The 12,567-nt window shown below is 45.2% G+C and overlaps 1 protein-coding gene across 1 annotated transcript in view; it reads right to left on the bottom strand.

The window, feature by feature from the left end:
• Positions 1 to 626: 626 nt before the first annotated feature.
• Positions 627 to 12,567, bottom strand: part of ELOA (elongin A) — a 16,939-nt gene continuing 4,998 nt past the window's right edge. The window contains exons 2-11 of the mRNA XM_003799753.3: positions 11,273 to 11,329; positions 10,405 to 10,511; positions 7,555 to 8,758; positions 6,863 to 6,974; positions 5,223 to 5,378; positions 5,018 to 5,115; positions 3,922 to 4,102; positions 3,539 to 3,650; positions 2,481 to 2,662; positions 627 to 1,031 (exon numbers count right to left, since the gene is read on the bottom strand). Coding sequence (XP_003799801.2) covers positions 970 to 1,031; positions 2,481 to 2,662; positions 3,539 to 3,650; positions 3,922 to 4,102; positions 5,018 to 5,115; positions 5,223 to 5,378; positions 6,863 to 6,974; positions 7,555 to 8,758; positions 10,405 to 10,511; positions 11,273 to 11,329 — 2,271 coding nt within the window. The 3' untranslated portion in view covers positions 627 to 969. The remainder of the gene's footprint in view (positions 1,032 to 2,480; positions 2,663 to 3,538; positions 3,651 to 3,921; positions 4,103 to 5,017; positions 5,116 to 5,222; positions 5,379 to 6,862; positions 6,975 to 7,554; positions 8,759 to 10,404; positions 10,512 to 11,272; positions 11,330 to 12,567) is intronic.

The following is a 12,567-nucleotide window of genomic DNA, read 5'->3' as shown; positions in this document are numbered from 1 at the left end:
ATTAAAGTGCTGGCTTTTAAAACTCTAATGTTGTATCCAGGGCTATGAAAAGCCCTGCCACGTGTGTCTTTTCCCTCATGCTGGTGAGAAGAAGGAAAAATAGGAAAAAGGGAGGGGAAACACTAAAATTTTCAATCAGAAACTGAAAATTATAAAAATCCTGGGATTCTGTGCAAATCAGTCTCTCAAGGTTCTGTGTCCTCTAGTAAGCCTAAAAAAGGGAGGGGGTGGGGACTGGCCAAAAGAATTAGGAAAAGACTCTAGACCTTTGCAAGTAACTTCCCTTAATAAATATTATTTAATGAGTAAGAAAGAGATGCACCTGCACGGAAACGTAGCGCAATACTGAGAAGGGTCTGAGGTGGAGCCGCCTGATCCTCTAGTCCCCGAGTCACAGCTCCTAGCGGGGGAAGCCCTCTGGCGCTCACTCCTCACCCCGGGCACCCTGCAGGCTTTGGGGATGCTTAGCCCTCTGTCTGGACCAGAGTCTGCTCAGGAGAGCTGAACTGGGACAGGGGAATGGCTTTACTAAGTTTTCATCTAACTTTAATAAAGGACCAGAAAAGAAAAGGCTGAGTGTGTAGTAGAGGACAAAAAAAATAAAACAGAAACAGAAAAAAAAACCTGGGGGTAATATAAATACAATCTGGGGGCAATATTTATTAATTAAAACTATATCTTATAGTTTACAAAGATGCTAATGAACAACAGAAGTATAATTGACCTTAAAATCCTCAGTGAGCCTGAGGCTCCACATCTTCTTCAGAAATCTGAAGTGTGCTCCAAGCAACGAGGCAGGGCCTGTGGCACTCAGGCTCCTGGGGCAGCCCCTGCAGACTGCAGGATGCGGAGACCAAGAGGTTCCTCAAAGCAAAAGATTCCTGTTCTCCTTTGCAAGTTCCATTCCCCATCCCCCATTGTCCTTGTGTTCCTGACCCCCAAATTCCATCTCCACGCTGAGTCCTCAGTTTATCGTCGGGAGAATCTGTTCTTGAAAGCTTTAATCGTCTTGGCCATCATTGGGGCAATTTCTGTGAAATGAGGAAGTTGTTTCAGATCTCTGTGCGGCTCAGACTCACCCCTGGTGATTCAGTCAAAGCCAAGCCTATGCGTGGCTACGTACCACCAGGAAGCAGACACAGCGAGTAGCTATCCGCTAACACTGCAGGGGAAGCAAAAGCCGACCACAAATACCTTCTGAGGAGCTGCCTGATACAAAACACTCACTCTCTGCCCACCAGTCCCAAGGCTTGGGGAGACTGGCCAATTTGCACATAGCTGTACAGTAAGTGGCAGAACTGGAATTCGATCTTGGCCAGACTCTAAAAGCCAGACTCAACCGTTGTTCAATTCTGCCTCACATAACCAACCCCTCAATCTGTCTGGTGTAGCAATCGGTCTAAGAGGAGGTATGCAAATACCACCAAAAGAGAGTTAGCCCGCCTCTTGACTGGTTACCCTAAGTACAGCTAAGCCCACGCCAAGACCCCTACCTTCCCGTGAGCCCCACAATGAATATATAGAGTACTAGGACATCCCTTAGGATACTGGGAATAGTCTGTGATAATAAAGTTAATAAAATGCAAAACAAACTCAACTAGATACAAAGAATAAATATTTGAAAGCGAGGGTTGTAAAGTTATAAAACTGAAGTAAGGTAAATTATTGTTTAGCTGCTAATAATAGTAATTATGAAGCCTGTGTTATCATCCAGAGACAGAACCTTACATTTAGGCAAAAAAAGCAGAATGCCAAAACGAATAATCACTATAATCATTATTTAAAGGATACATATCAACCTGGACAACATAACAAGGCCTAATCGTCGCCAAAAAAAAAAAAAAAAAAAAACAATAGCCAGGCGTTGTGGTGGGTGCTATAGTACCAGCTGCTTGGGAGCCTGGGGCAAGAGAATCGCCTAAACCCAAGAGCTGGAGGTTGCTGTGAGCTGTGATGCCATAGCACCCTACCAAGAGCAACATAGTGAGACTCTGCATAAAAAAAAAAAAAAAAAAGAAACAAACAAACAAACAAAATTAAAAAATTAACAAGCTGGTAGCGTGAGCGTGTAGTCCCAGCTATTCAGGAGGGTGACACAGGAGGACTTGAGCCCAGAAGTCCAAAGCTGCAATGAGGTATGATCACACCACTGCATTCCAGAGCAAGGCCCTGTCTCAAAAAAAGAAAAAAGCAAAGAAGGCGGCACCTGTGGCTCAAAGGAGTAGGGCGCCGGCCCTTTATACTGGATGTGGTGGATTTAAACCCGGCCCCAGCCAAAAACTGCAAAAAAAGAAAAAGAAAAGAAAAGATGCACACTCAGGGAAAGGAGGGGCTCACATCTGGACCAGCTACATAGCTGTGTACAGCAGGGCACATACGCATGCTATATCCAATGCACAAAATGCAATACAGTGACTGACATTATAGGGGTTAAGAAAACTAGATGTGAAATACCTGCGCGTGAACTCTAAGTTACTTACTCTTCACAGTGGGTTTCCTAGGATCATAGGAAACAGTGCTGCTGACCACTGGCGCCAAGTGGGCACCGCTGGTGCTTGGGCCATCATAGGCTGGCTCTTCAGGGCTGGGGTTAAAGCTGTTGCCGCTGCCACTGCTAGCTGGAGCATGGCTGCTTCCTGTCGGGTACGGGGCTGGCTTAATCCTGCAACACAGAACACAGCTGGCTAGTCATGAGTGCAAGAAATCTGCCTTCAGCTCCAACAGCCCAAAGCTGGCTTATGTGAGGACTCACTCTGCAGTTTGGACGAGCGGACTCTAGCACACTGCACTCTAGTTCAGAGATGTCTGCCTCAGCCTGTACCTTTCAGTATATATGATCATCTCAATTAACCTTCCACTGTTTAGATATAAATCTGTATTTTGAAAATGCTAATGTGGCTTACACATAAATGATTCAATCAGCATAGAAATGTCTTTTGTTTAAATGAGGAAATGGAAAGCATAAGGGAACATTTCCCATTAGCCAGGCCCAATTCTACGTACTCGGTTTTTAAATTTTATTTATTTATTTAGACACAGAGTCTCACTCTGTTGCCCTGGATAGAATGCCATGGTATCATAGCTCACAGCAACCTCAAACTCCTGGGCTCAAGCTATCCTCTTGCCTCTGCCTCCTGAACTGCTGGGACTACATGCACCCACCACAACACCCAGCTAGTTTTTTCTCTTTTTTTAATAAAGATGGGGTGTCACTCTAGCTCAGGCTGCTCTCGAACTCCTGAGCTCAGGCAATCTACCAGCCTTGGCCTCCCGGAGAGCTGGGATTACAGGCGTGAGCCACTATGCCCGGCCCCTCCATTTACTCTACACTCCTCTGAGAAGCCGGAATTATTACCTGCCTCCCACTGTAGTCAGGAAACTCCGGCTCAGGGAGGTAAAGTACTGAGCTGGCTCCAGAACCCACACTCCCCAAAATGTGTCCCTTCCTGCCCCTATGGCAACCTCTTGGGGTTGACGACAAGCTCTTGGGGTTCTCTTTCCTGAGCAGGCAAAACCCCAGTGGGAGCAGAAATCTTACTTGACTCTGTCAGGGACAGCAGCTCCTCCTGTTCCAAACTTCTCCTGTCTCCTCCGGACATCACGAGGTGGCTTGGCCACAGAGTTTACAAAGGCCATCTTTGCTTGTCGGCCTAGGGAGAAACAGGGAGATTAACGTCTGCCTTCTTGAGCTGCTTAAGTAACAGATACTAGTGGTAATTAAATCATCTACTGGACGTTCAAGGGCCCTGCAACCCTAATGTTGGATGGCATGGGCTGCGGCAGAAGCACCCACCTGCCTGCCTACTGCAAATTCAAGTGATTTAGGGGCCAGCAGCCCTACCTCAGCAGGGCCTACCAAGACCTGTGCTGCGCGGAGCACCCACTCTGCCAGCTCTTCCCCAGCTGCCTCCTTTCCTTTACCTTTGGGCTTATTGGCATGTGCAGATCGGATATTCTTTGTTAGCAATCGCAGCCGCTGCTCTCGGGCATCCTGAAGCCGCAGGTACATCTCCCGCCAGGACTCATACTCTTCTGGTCTTTCTTCCTTAAAGTCTCTGTGACAGTGAATTTTCCATAATTGATCTGTTTCTTCAATTAATACCTGAAATTAGAACCAGGACACCACTTACATACAAGTGCTCTTATAGATCTTTTTTCCATTCTTTCATCATCTAGGAATAAACAACTTCCTAATAATGTTTGGTCTTCATTATGGCATTATATCAAAATACCATAATTCTACAAGAATAAATCACTATATTTAAAAATGTTAAGTGTGTTGGGTGGTGCCTGTGGCTCAGACGAGTAGGGCACCGGCCCCATATACCGGAGGTGGCAGGTTCAAACCCGGCCCCGGCCAATAACTGCAAAAACAAACAAAAAAAAGTGTTAAGTGTGAGATACTGTGCTAGTTGCTTTTGGGTGACTGATAGAAGATAACACAAAAATTAGTTTAAGATAAATCTTTAGAAAATCTGTAGAGCGTACAGCTGGGATGAAGCTGAATCAGGTATGTTCCAGCACTACACTGAACTGTGATGGCAAAACGGCCACCTGAGAAGGTCGTTGAGTTATAGAGCTCTCAGGATTAGACAGAGACAGCGACTATGATCAAGAAGTATTTCCATATCACAAGAAGGATTTTGATAGATCTGATGTCTCTAAGGGATCAGAGACTGGTCTACCAGTCACCTAAGTGTCAACCAAAGTGCCATCCCTGCCCAGGATCCCAGGTACTCTGGGCCAGAATTCCCCCTTGACCTTTATGGCGAGGCTCAAGAGAGGTATTAGAAGTACCTCCCTGCCTTTGAATCCCACCCTGATTCTACCCCCAAGAGACTCATTCAACATGTCAAGAGCAGGTGCTAATAACATGCTTCTTTAAAGGCCCAGAGGAAAACCAAACATGCCCAGACCACTGTTTTGCCCTTCAACCATAGCAGAGTCACAGGGTTAAATCTATTTCTGGAGACAGAGCCAGAAAACTGCCCCCTTCCCACCCAAACAGGATACTCACATGATTGTATTCCTCTATGCGATATAGCTGATCAGGTGTACACCTCTCTAAAACAGGTTCAAGAACAGAATACGGGACTCCTCCCACTTCAAAGATTGCTGTGGAGAAATCAAAGGCAAAGGTATTGAACAGCAGCCAAGCCACCCAGTGATAAGGTCTCAGTGCTACAATGTGCTTGAGAGTTAGAGAGAAGCGTGTGACTTACAATCAATGTTGTTTTTAAGTACCCGGATGCACTGCTGGTGCAAGGTCATCATTTTGGGGAGATAGGCACACTTGGAACCAGAATACACCTGCATTTTGGAATTCATTCTGCGTCCAGTGAATCCAGCCTCTTCTTCTTCTTGGGGTGAAGAAAATGCTGTAGGGCCAGAGAAACCCAAAAGGAAATTACAAACGGCTCTAAGTGCTATAGTAAAAACTCTTCTTCCACCCCAGTCCTCAGCTTCTCACTTCTTTCTCTCAAAGGCAACCCATGCTACCAGTTTCTTGTGGATCCCCCCAGACACTTTATCCCAAAATAAGCAAGTAAGTACCTTATTCCTGTTTTAAACAATTAACACATTACACACAGCACTTTTTAAATTTACATGTTAGTGATCATTTCATGTCCATACATACTTTCCAACTTATACTACCTAATTCTATTTTCAAAAAAAATTTAAGGGAAAAATTAATTTACAAAAGAACTTACACCTTTTTTTTTTTTTGAGACAGAGTCTCACTTTGTCACCCTCAGTAGAGTGCTGTAGCGTCATAGCTCACAGCAACCTCGAACTCATGAGCTCAAGTCATTCTCTTGCCTCAGCCTCCCGAGTAGCTGGGACTACCGGTGTCTGCCACAATGCCCAGCTATTTTTACAGACAAGGTCTCATTCTGACTCAGTCTGGTCTCTAACCGTGAGCTCAGGCAATCCACCTGCCTTGGTCTCCCAAGTGCTAGGATTACAGGCCTGAGCCACCGTGTCCAGCCCACATTACACATTTTTAACAGTGGCACAGGATGCCGCTGTGTAGATGAATCATGACTTATCTGTTTCTTTCTGGTGGGCACTTACATGACTTCTAATTACTATGTTATTATATTAAAATTAGAGATTTTTATTTTATTAGAATTTTTCTGTTTTTTTGAGACAGAGCCTCAAGCTACTGCCCTGGGCAGAGTGACCAGCTCACAGCAACCTCCAACTCCTGGGCTTAAGCGATTCTCTTGCCTCAGCCTCCTGAGCAGCTGGGACTACAAGCGTCTGCCACAATGCCAGCTATTTTTTGGGTGTAATTGTCCTTGTCTGGCAGGCCCGGGCCGGATTCGAACCTGCCAGCTCTGGTGTATGTGGCTGGCGTCTTAGCAGCTTCAGCTACAGGTACAACCCTAAATTAAAAATTTTTAAAGATTAATATGATATTTAACGCATAGAAAGGGCTGCTAGTAAGAGCAGCAGGTAAAATTTATTGAACAATTACTATGTGACAAACCAGCTAAAAGCTTTACTGGAATTATCTCTTTTATTTTTTTGGAGACAGGGTCTCACTGTGTCACCCAGGCTGGAGTGCAGTGGCATCATCACAGCTCACTGCAACCACCACCTCCTGGGCTCAAGTCATCTCGCCTCAGCCTCCCAAGTAGCTGGGACTACAGGTGCCCTCCATTACACCTGGCTATTTTTTTGTTGTTGTTTGTTTTTGTTTAGCAGGCCCAGGCCAGGTCCAAACCCACCAGCCATCAAACCCTAGGGCCTATGCTCATAAAAATGCACCAAAGTGCAGAATATCATGAATATTATGTGATACATCATGAATGAATGTTGAAATCTTTTTCCCATTTAAAACAAGACAGAAAATTACCTTTTCGCTTTGGCTGGAAGGAGGATATCAACTCGAGGGAAGGCAGCGGGCGGTAATTGGCCTGTATCGCGGGTAGCGGGAGGTCTGGCAACACTGGCAACACATCAGGGACCTGCGGAGGACAGGCTTGTGAATGGACAGCCAGTGGGTAGGAATGACCTTTCCTTTCCACAGTCCATTCCTCAGAGTGCTGCTGGGCACACTTCTCAGCAGATCCCCACTGGAGGGGGCACAGATGTGTCTGACAGATGGGCCCATCACAACGGGATACCTCAGAACATTTTTTTTTCCCAAGACAGGGTCTTGCTCTATCTCCCAGGCTGGAGGGCAGTAGTGTGATCATAGCCCACTGTAACCCCGAACTCCTGGGCTCAGGCGATCCTCCTGCCTCAGAGTCATGAGTAGCTAGGAATCCAGGTGCCCAGCACCACACCTGACTAGTTGCTTTTTTTAACTTTTTGTAAAGACAGCATCTCACTAGGCTGCCCAGGCTGGTCTCAAACTCCTGGCCTTGATCTATCTTCCCAACCCAAACTGGCTTTCCAAAGTGTTGGGACTACACGTGTGAGCCACCACACCCAGCCCAGAAAATTCTTACTGTGACAGCTAGCGAGGCCCAGAGGAAATATGACCTAAAGCTCTGCAGAGCTAGGTGCTCCGAGTGGGGAGCCACCAGGGGCGGAAGGGGTTACCTTTTTCAGCTTGGCTGAATTGGCTCCAGCTGGCTGCAGCTTCTCTGCCTTGTTCTCATTCACCTTGGGTAATTTCTGAACCAAGTCCAAGTTTTTACTAGTGCTTTTAGAATCACTTTTTTTAAGTCCTTTTTCTTTAAGTGCTGGAGTCGCAGTTTTCACAATCTTTTTCTTTTTCTTCCGCGGCTGGTCATAGCTGAGGTAGGATTCAAAGGACATGGTGGGCTGCTCGAACTCATCCTCCATATCTGCATCCTCACCTTTAGGGAGGGAGCCCAGTGACTTTCTATCCAAATTAGAAGTCTTTACTTTCCCTTCTTGCGTCTTTAGGTTGTTAGAAACCTTCTCTTTGACCTTGGGCAACAGTTCGCCTGCCCCTTTCCCTACGTCTAAGCTGTCCACACTCTGCTTGGTTTTGTCTGATTTGGTTTTCTCCGAGTCCTTGTGCTTTGGCTTTTTGAGGTGGTTGTCTGAAGCAGTTTCCAAAGGGGGCAAAAACTTCTTCTTGAGGCTGCTGCCCTCCCTTTCCTTCTCTTTCTTCACACCACCTGACGGCAGTTTCTCTTTTGTGCTATCTCCTGGCGGCGGCCTTCGGTTCTCCTCTTTGGAGAGGGCCTTGTGGGATTTCTCTCTGCTCAAAGCAGAAGACTTTTCATCACCCTTGGCATCCGTAGGACGTTTTTCCTTGTGGGAAGATTTGTGCTCCTTGTTTTGATGCATAACCCCTTTCCCCTGGGGCTCACCCAAGTGTCGCTGTTCTTGACTGACTCCCAGTCTGTCCTGAAAGGCACTGCTGTGGCCTTTTCCAGGCTTCTGGGGGGAAACAATGGGCTCATGGTCCTCCTCCGGAGATCTGTAATGGTCCGTGTACATCTGATGAGGACTGGCAGAGGATGGAGGGGACTGAACGTGGCCGTAATCAGAAGATTCATGGTCTGAAGAGTAAGTTGGTGACACCCTGTGACACCTCTTTCGCTCGTCTCTCCTCTCATGACTGTGAGACACTTTGTGAGGTCTCTCAAGCTCTGAGGCTTTTCTGTGTTTTTTCTGTCTGTGCTCAGAGCTCGGGCTATAGGATCGGCTACTAGAAGCTTTCCAGTTCTCTTGGTAGTCCACCTCCACCTCTTCCTCCTTCTGAAGAACATCCCGAGGGCGCTTTCGGGAATGGTTCTTCTCAAAGTCTTGTTCATCAGGCTCAGTGCTTCTAAAACGGAAAAAAAAAAAAAGCAGATAAAGTAGATAGAAATCTCAGCGTAATTCTTGTTCAGAGGACAAAGTCACAGAACCTGAATTCATAAAAGAGAGGAAGAAGAGGCCGAGTTAGAAATAAGGCCTTGGGAAGAAGGTAAGTGGGTCACATTTTTTTAAAAAAAAACACCTGGGCTGGTGGCGCCTGTAACTCAAGTGGCTAAAACACCAACCACATACACCAGAGCTGGTGGGTTGGAATCCAGTCTGGGCCTGCCAAACGATGACAACTACAAATAAAAAATAGCCGGGCGTTGTGGCAGGCACCTATAGTCTCAGCTACTCGGAAGGCTGAGGCTTAAGAGTCCCTTAAGTCCAGGAGTTGGAGGTTGCTGTGAGCTGTGACACCATGGCATTCTACCCAGGGCGATAGCTTGAGACTCTGTCTCAACAAAAAGAATAAGCGTGGCCATGTGGAATTCTTCTATGCTGTAAGCTCCTAAGCCCTTCCTCTTATAAATAAATAAATATAATAAATAATAAACACCTGTGCTATAAGAGGAATATGCTTAAAGATATGCAATTTTAATTGATTTATTTATTTTTTAATTTTGTTTATGTTTTCTTCCTTCTCTGGTTGTAAAGGAAGATACTGAAGCTTTAACACTGGGAAAAGATGAATGGGAAATAAGTTTAACTACAACATACAAAGACCAAATATGTTAGTGACATGAACATTTGAAGATGTTTTAAACATGGGACATGTTTTACTTGTTACATAAAAAAAGAGCTGCCAATTTTTTATCTACTTCACAACTATATAAAAATGCCTCTTAAGGAGAGGTTAGAAAGAAATATATCAAATTTCTTTTCTTTTTTCTTTTTTTTTAAAAGACGGTCTCATTTTGTCACCCTTGGTAGAGTGCCGTGGCATCACCACAACTCACGGCAACCTCCAGCTTTGGGCTTAGACGATTCTCTTGCCTCAGCCTCCAGAGTAGCTGGGACTACAGGCGCTCGCCACAATGCCCAGCTATTTTTCTGTTGTTGTAGTTGTTGTTTTAGTTTGGCCGGGGCCAGGTTCGAACCTGCCACCCTCAGGATATTGGGCTGGTGCCCTACTCACTGAGCCACAGGTGCCGCTCAGAAACATATCAAATTTTTAGTAATATTTATCTTTGGATGATAGAAAAAAAAGAAAAGTTCTTGATTTTTACTTTTCAAAATTTTCTAATATTCTACAATGATTGTGGGCCTTTTTTATAATTGAGGCAGAAGAGTTTTTAAATAAGGCAAAAAAAGGCTCGGTGCCTGTGGCTCAAGCGGCTAAGGCGCCAGCCACATACACCTAAGGTGGCGGGTTCGAATCCAGCCCGGACCCACCAAGCAACAATAATGGCTACAACCAAAAAATAGCCAGGCGTTGTGGCGGGCGCCTGTGGTCCCAGCTACTTGGGAGGCTGAGGCAGGAGACTCGCCTGAGCCCGGAGTTGGAGGTTGCTGTGAGCTATGACACCACGGCACTCTACCCAAGGGAACAGCTTGAGGCTCTGTCTCAAAATAAATAAATAAATAAATAAATAAATACTTTTCAATCTGTAAACATTCTGAGCACCAGATTTAACCATGAAGTTGAACAAGCCTAAAGGAAAATGTTCTTACCGTTCCACTGGAACCAGCTTCTTCCACTGAGCCACTAGGTCCCTGGCAAAGTTTCCAACATGTTCGTGTTTTCGTAGGCTATTTACTGTTTTCCCAACCCCAGTCTCCTACAAATTTGACAAAGAAATTGTTAGAGGGTTATGGAACTAGGCTGACATTTTCCTAAAGAAATAAGGCCTCCTGCTTGGAGAAACTCAGCAAGCAATAGCTCCTTCCTAAAACATACCTTACAAATCTCAATACTCAATTCCTGTGGGCCTATGCCTCAAACCTCTAACGACACATATGGTGAAGCAGACCAAATTCAAAATAGGAAAACCACTTCTAGAACAGTTAGTAACAATAACAAGAGTGATTATGGGAGACCTTAGGCACTATTAAGATCTTCACCTACAGTAACTGAATCAGTCTTTGTAACAACTCTGTGAAGTGAGGCAGGAATCAGCCCCATCTTATATAGGAACAGCCTAAAGGCACAGAATCTGGATTTGAATCCAGGACAAGATGATGTCAAAGTGAATGTTCTTTTGATTCTTTTAAATTTTTTTTAGACAAAAGACAATTCACCATTTTAATAATCCAATGGTTTCCAGAACACTCAAAATACTATGCAACCATTATCACTGTCTAATTCCAGAAGACTTCTATCACTCTAAGAAGAAATCCTGCTCCTCCCAAATCCCCCAGCCCTTAGCAACCACTTATCTACATTCTGCCTGCCTATTCTGAACATTTCATATAATGCAATCAGACCATAGGTAGCCTTTTGTGTCTGGTTTCTTTCACTTCCAAAACCCGCACTCTTAACCGTACCTCTGCACCCTGGCCAGTGGGAAGGGGATGAGAGAGAAAGTTACACAATTCTTACCGCAAGAATGTCTACGGTAATAGGCAAGGTGGAGAGTTTCTTCAAATATTTCAGAAGCTGCAAAAAGAATAAAACAAACATTAATTCCAATAGTCATAATCATATTCACTGGAACAAATAATACTAACTGATGATTAAGGGCTTACTCAGTGCTAAGCATTTTACAGTAATAAGTATTATCACTGTTTTACAAGTGTGAAAATAGGCTCAGGGAAGTTATTTCACTTTTCCTAGGATGCACGCAGGGCAGGAGTCACTCAGGACCATGGCTTTAGATTCCCTGTTTTCAAGCACTAGGCCACCCCAAGGGGAAGTAAGTTGTAGAGAAGAGGGTAGAAATCTTTCAACTCGGGTGGCACCTGTGGCTCAGTGGGTAGGGCGCCGGCCCCCCTATACCAAGGGTGGTGGGTTCAATCCCGGCCCCAGCCAAACTGCAACAAAAAAATAGCTGGGTATTGTGCAGGCACCTGTAGTCCCAGCTACTAGGGAGGCTGAGGCAAGAGACTCGCCTGAGCCCAGGAGTTGGAGGTTGCTGTGATCTCTGACACCTTGGCACTCTACCAAGGGCGATAAAGTGAGACTCTGTCTCTACCAAAAAAATAAAAACCCTATCAACTCTGATAGAAGTCATTGGTAACTCATTTTGCCCGAAGGTTGACAGAGAATTTATGAGAAGGGTACCAATTTTAGGAAAATTACCCACGGACCCAGCACAGAGGAAGAAAGAGAAGAGGCCTTTCCAGGGAAAGAGCACCATATTTCCAGAAGCCCACAATGTTTATTTATTCTTTTTTTTTTTTTGTAGAGACAAAGTCTCACTTTATGACCCTTGGTAGACTGCTGTGCCGTCACAGCTCACAGCAACCTCAAGCTCTTGGGCTTAGGTGATTCTCTTGCCTCAGCCTCCCGGGTAGCTGGGACTATAGGTGCTCACCACAGTGCCCAGCTATTTTTTTGTTGTAGTTCGGCCGGGGCCAGGTTTGAACTGGCCACCCTTGGTATATGAGGCCAGTGCCCTACCCCCTGAGCCACAGGCGCTAGCCCCATATCCCAGAGGTGGCAGATTCAAAACCCAGCCCTGGCCCAAAACAAATAAAACAAACAAACAAACAAAAAAGAATTGGGTTTTTGATATATATGTGGAAAGCCGAGATCAATATCCAAGTTGCCAGAATCAGAGTTTTGCTGTTAATGGTGAACAAAAAAATGCCTGGTTAGATTAAAAAAGCGATCTGGGTTTGGCCACATTTCCTTTCTATAACCCCTAAAACTAGGTCAAAATCAGTATAGCAGAG

Source organism: Otolemur garnettii, unplaced genomic scaffold (assembly GCF_000181295.1).
Source record: "Otolemur garnettii isolate 467f Iridium unplaced genomic scaffold, OtoGar3 scaffold00156, whole genome shotgun sequence".
In the NCBI taxonomy this organism is placed as follows: Eukaryota; Metazoa; Chordata; class Mammalia; order Primates; family Galagidae; genus Otolemur; species Otolemur garnettii.
The sequence above is the reverse complement of the archived record's forward strand: the minus strand, read 5'-3'. Positions and strand labels throughout refer to the sequence as shown.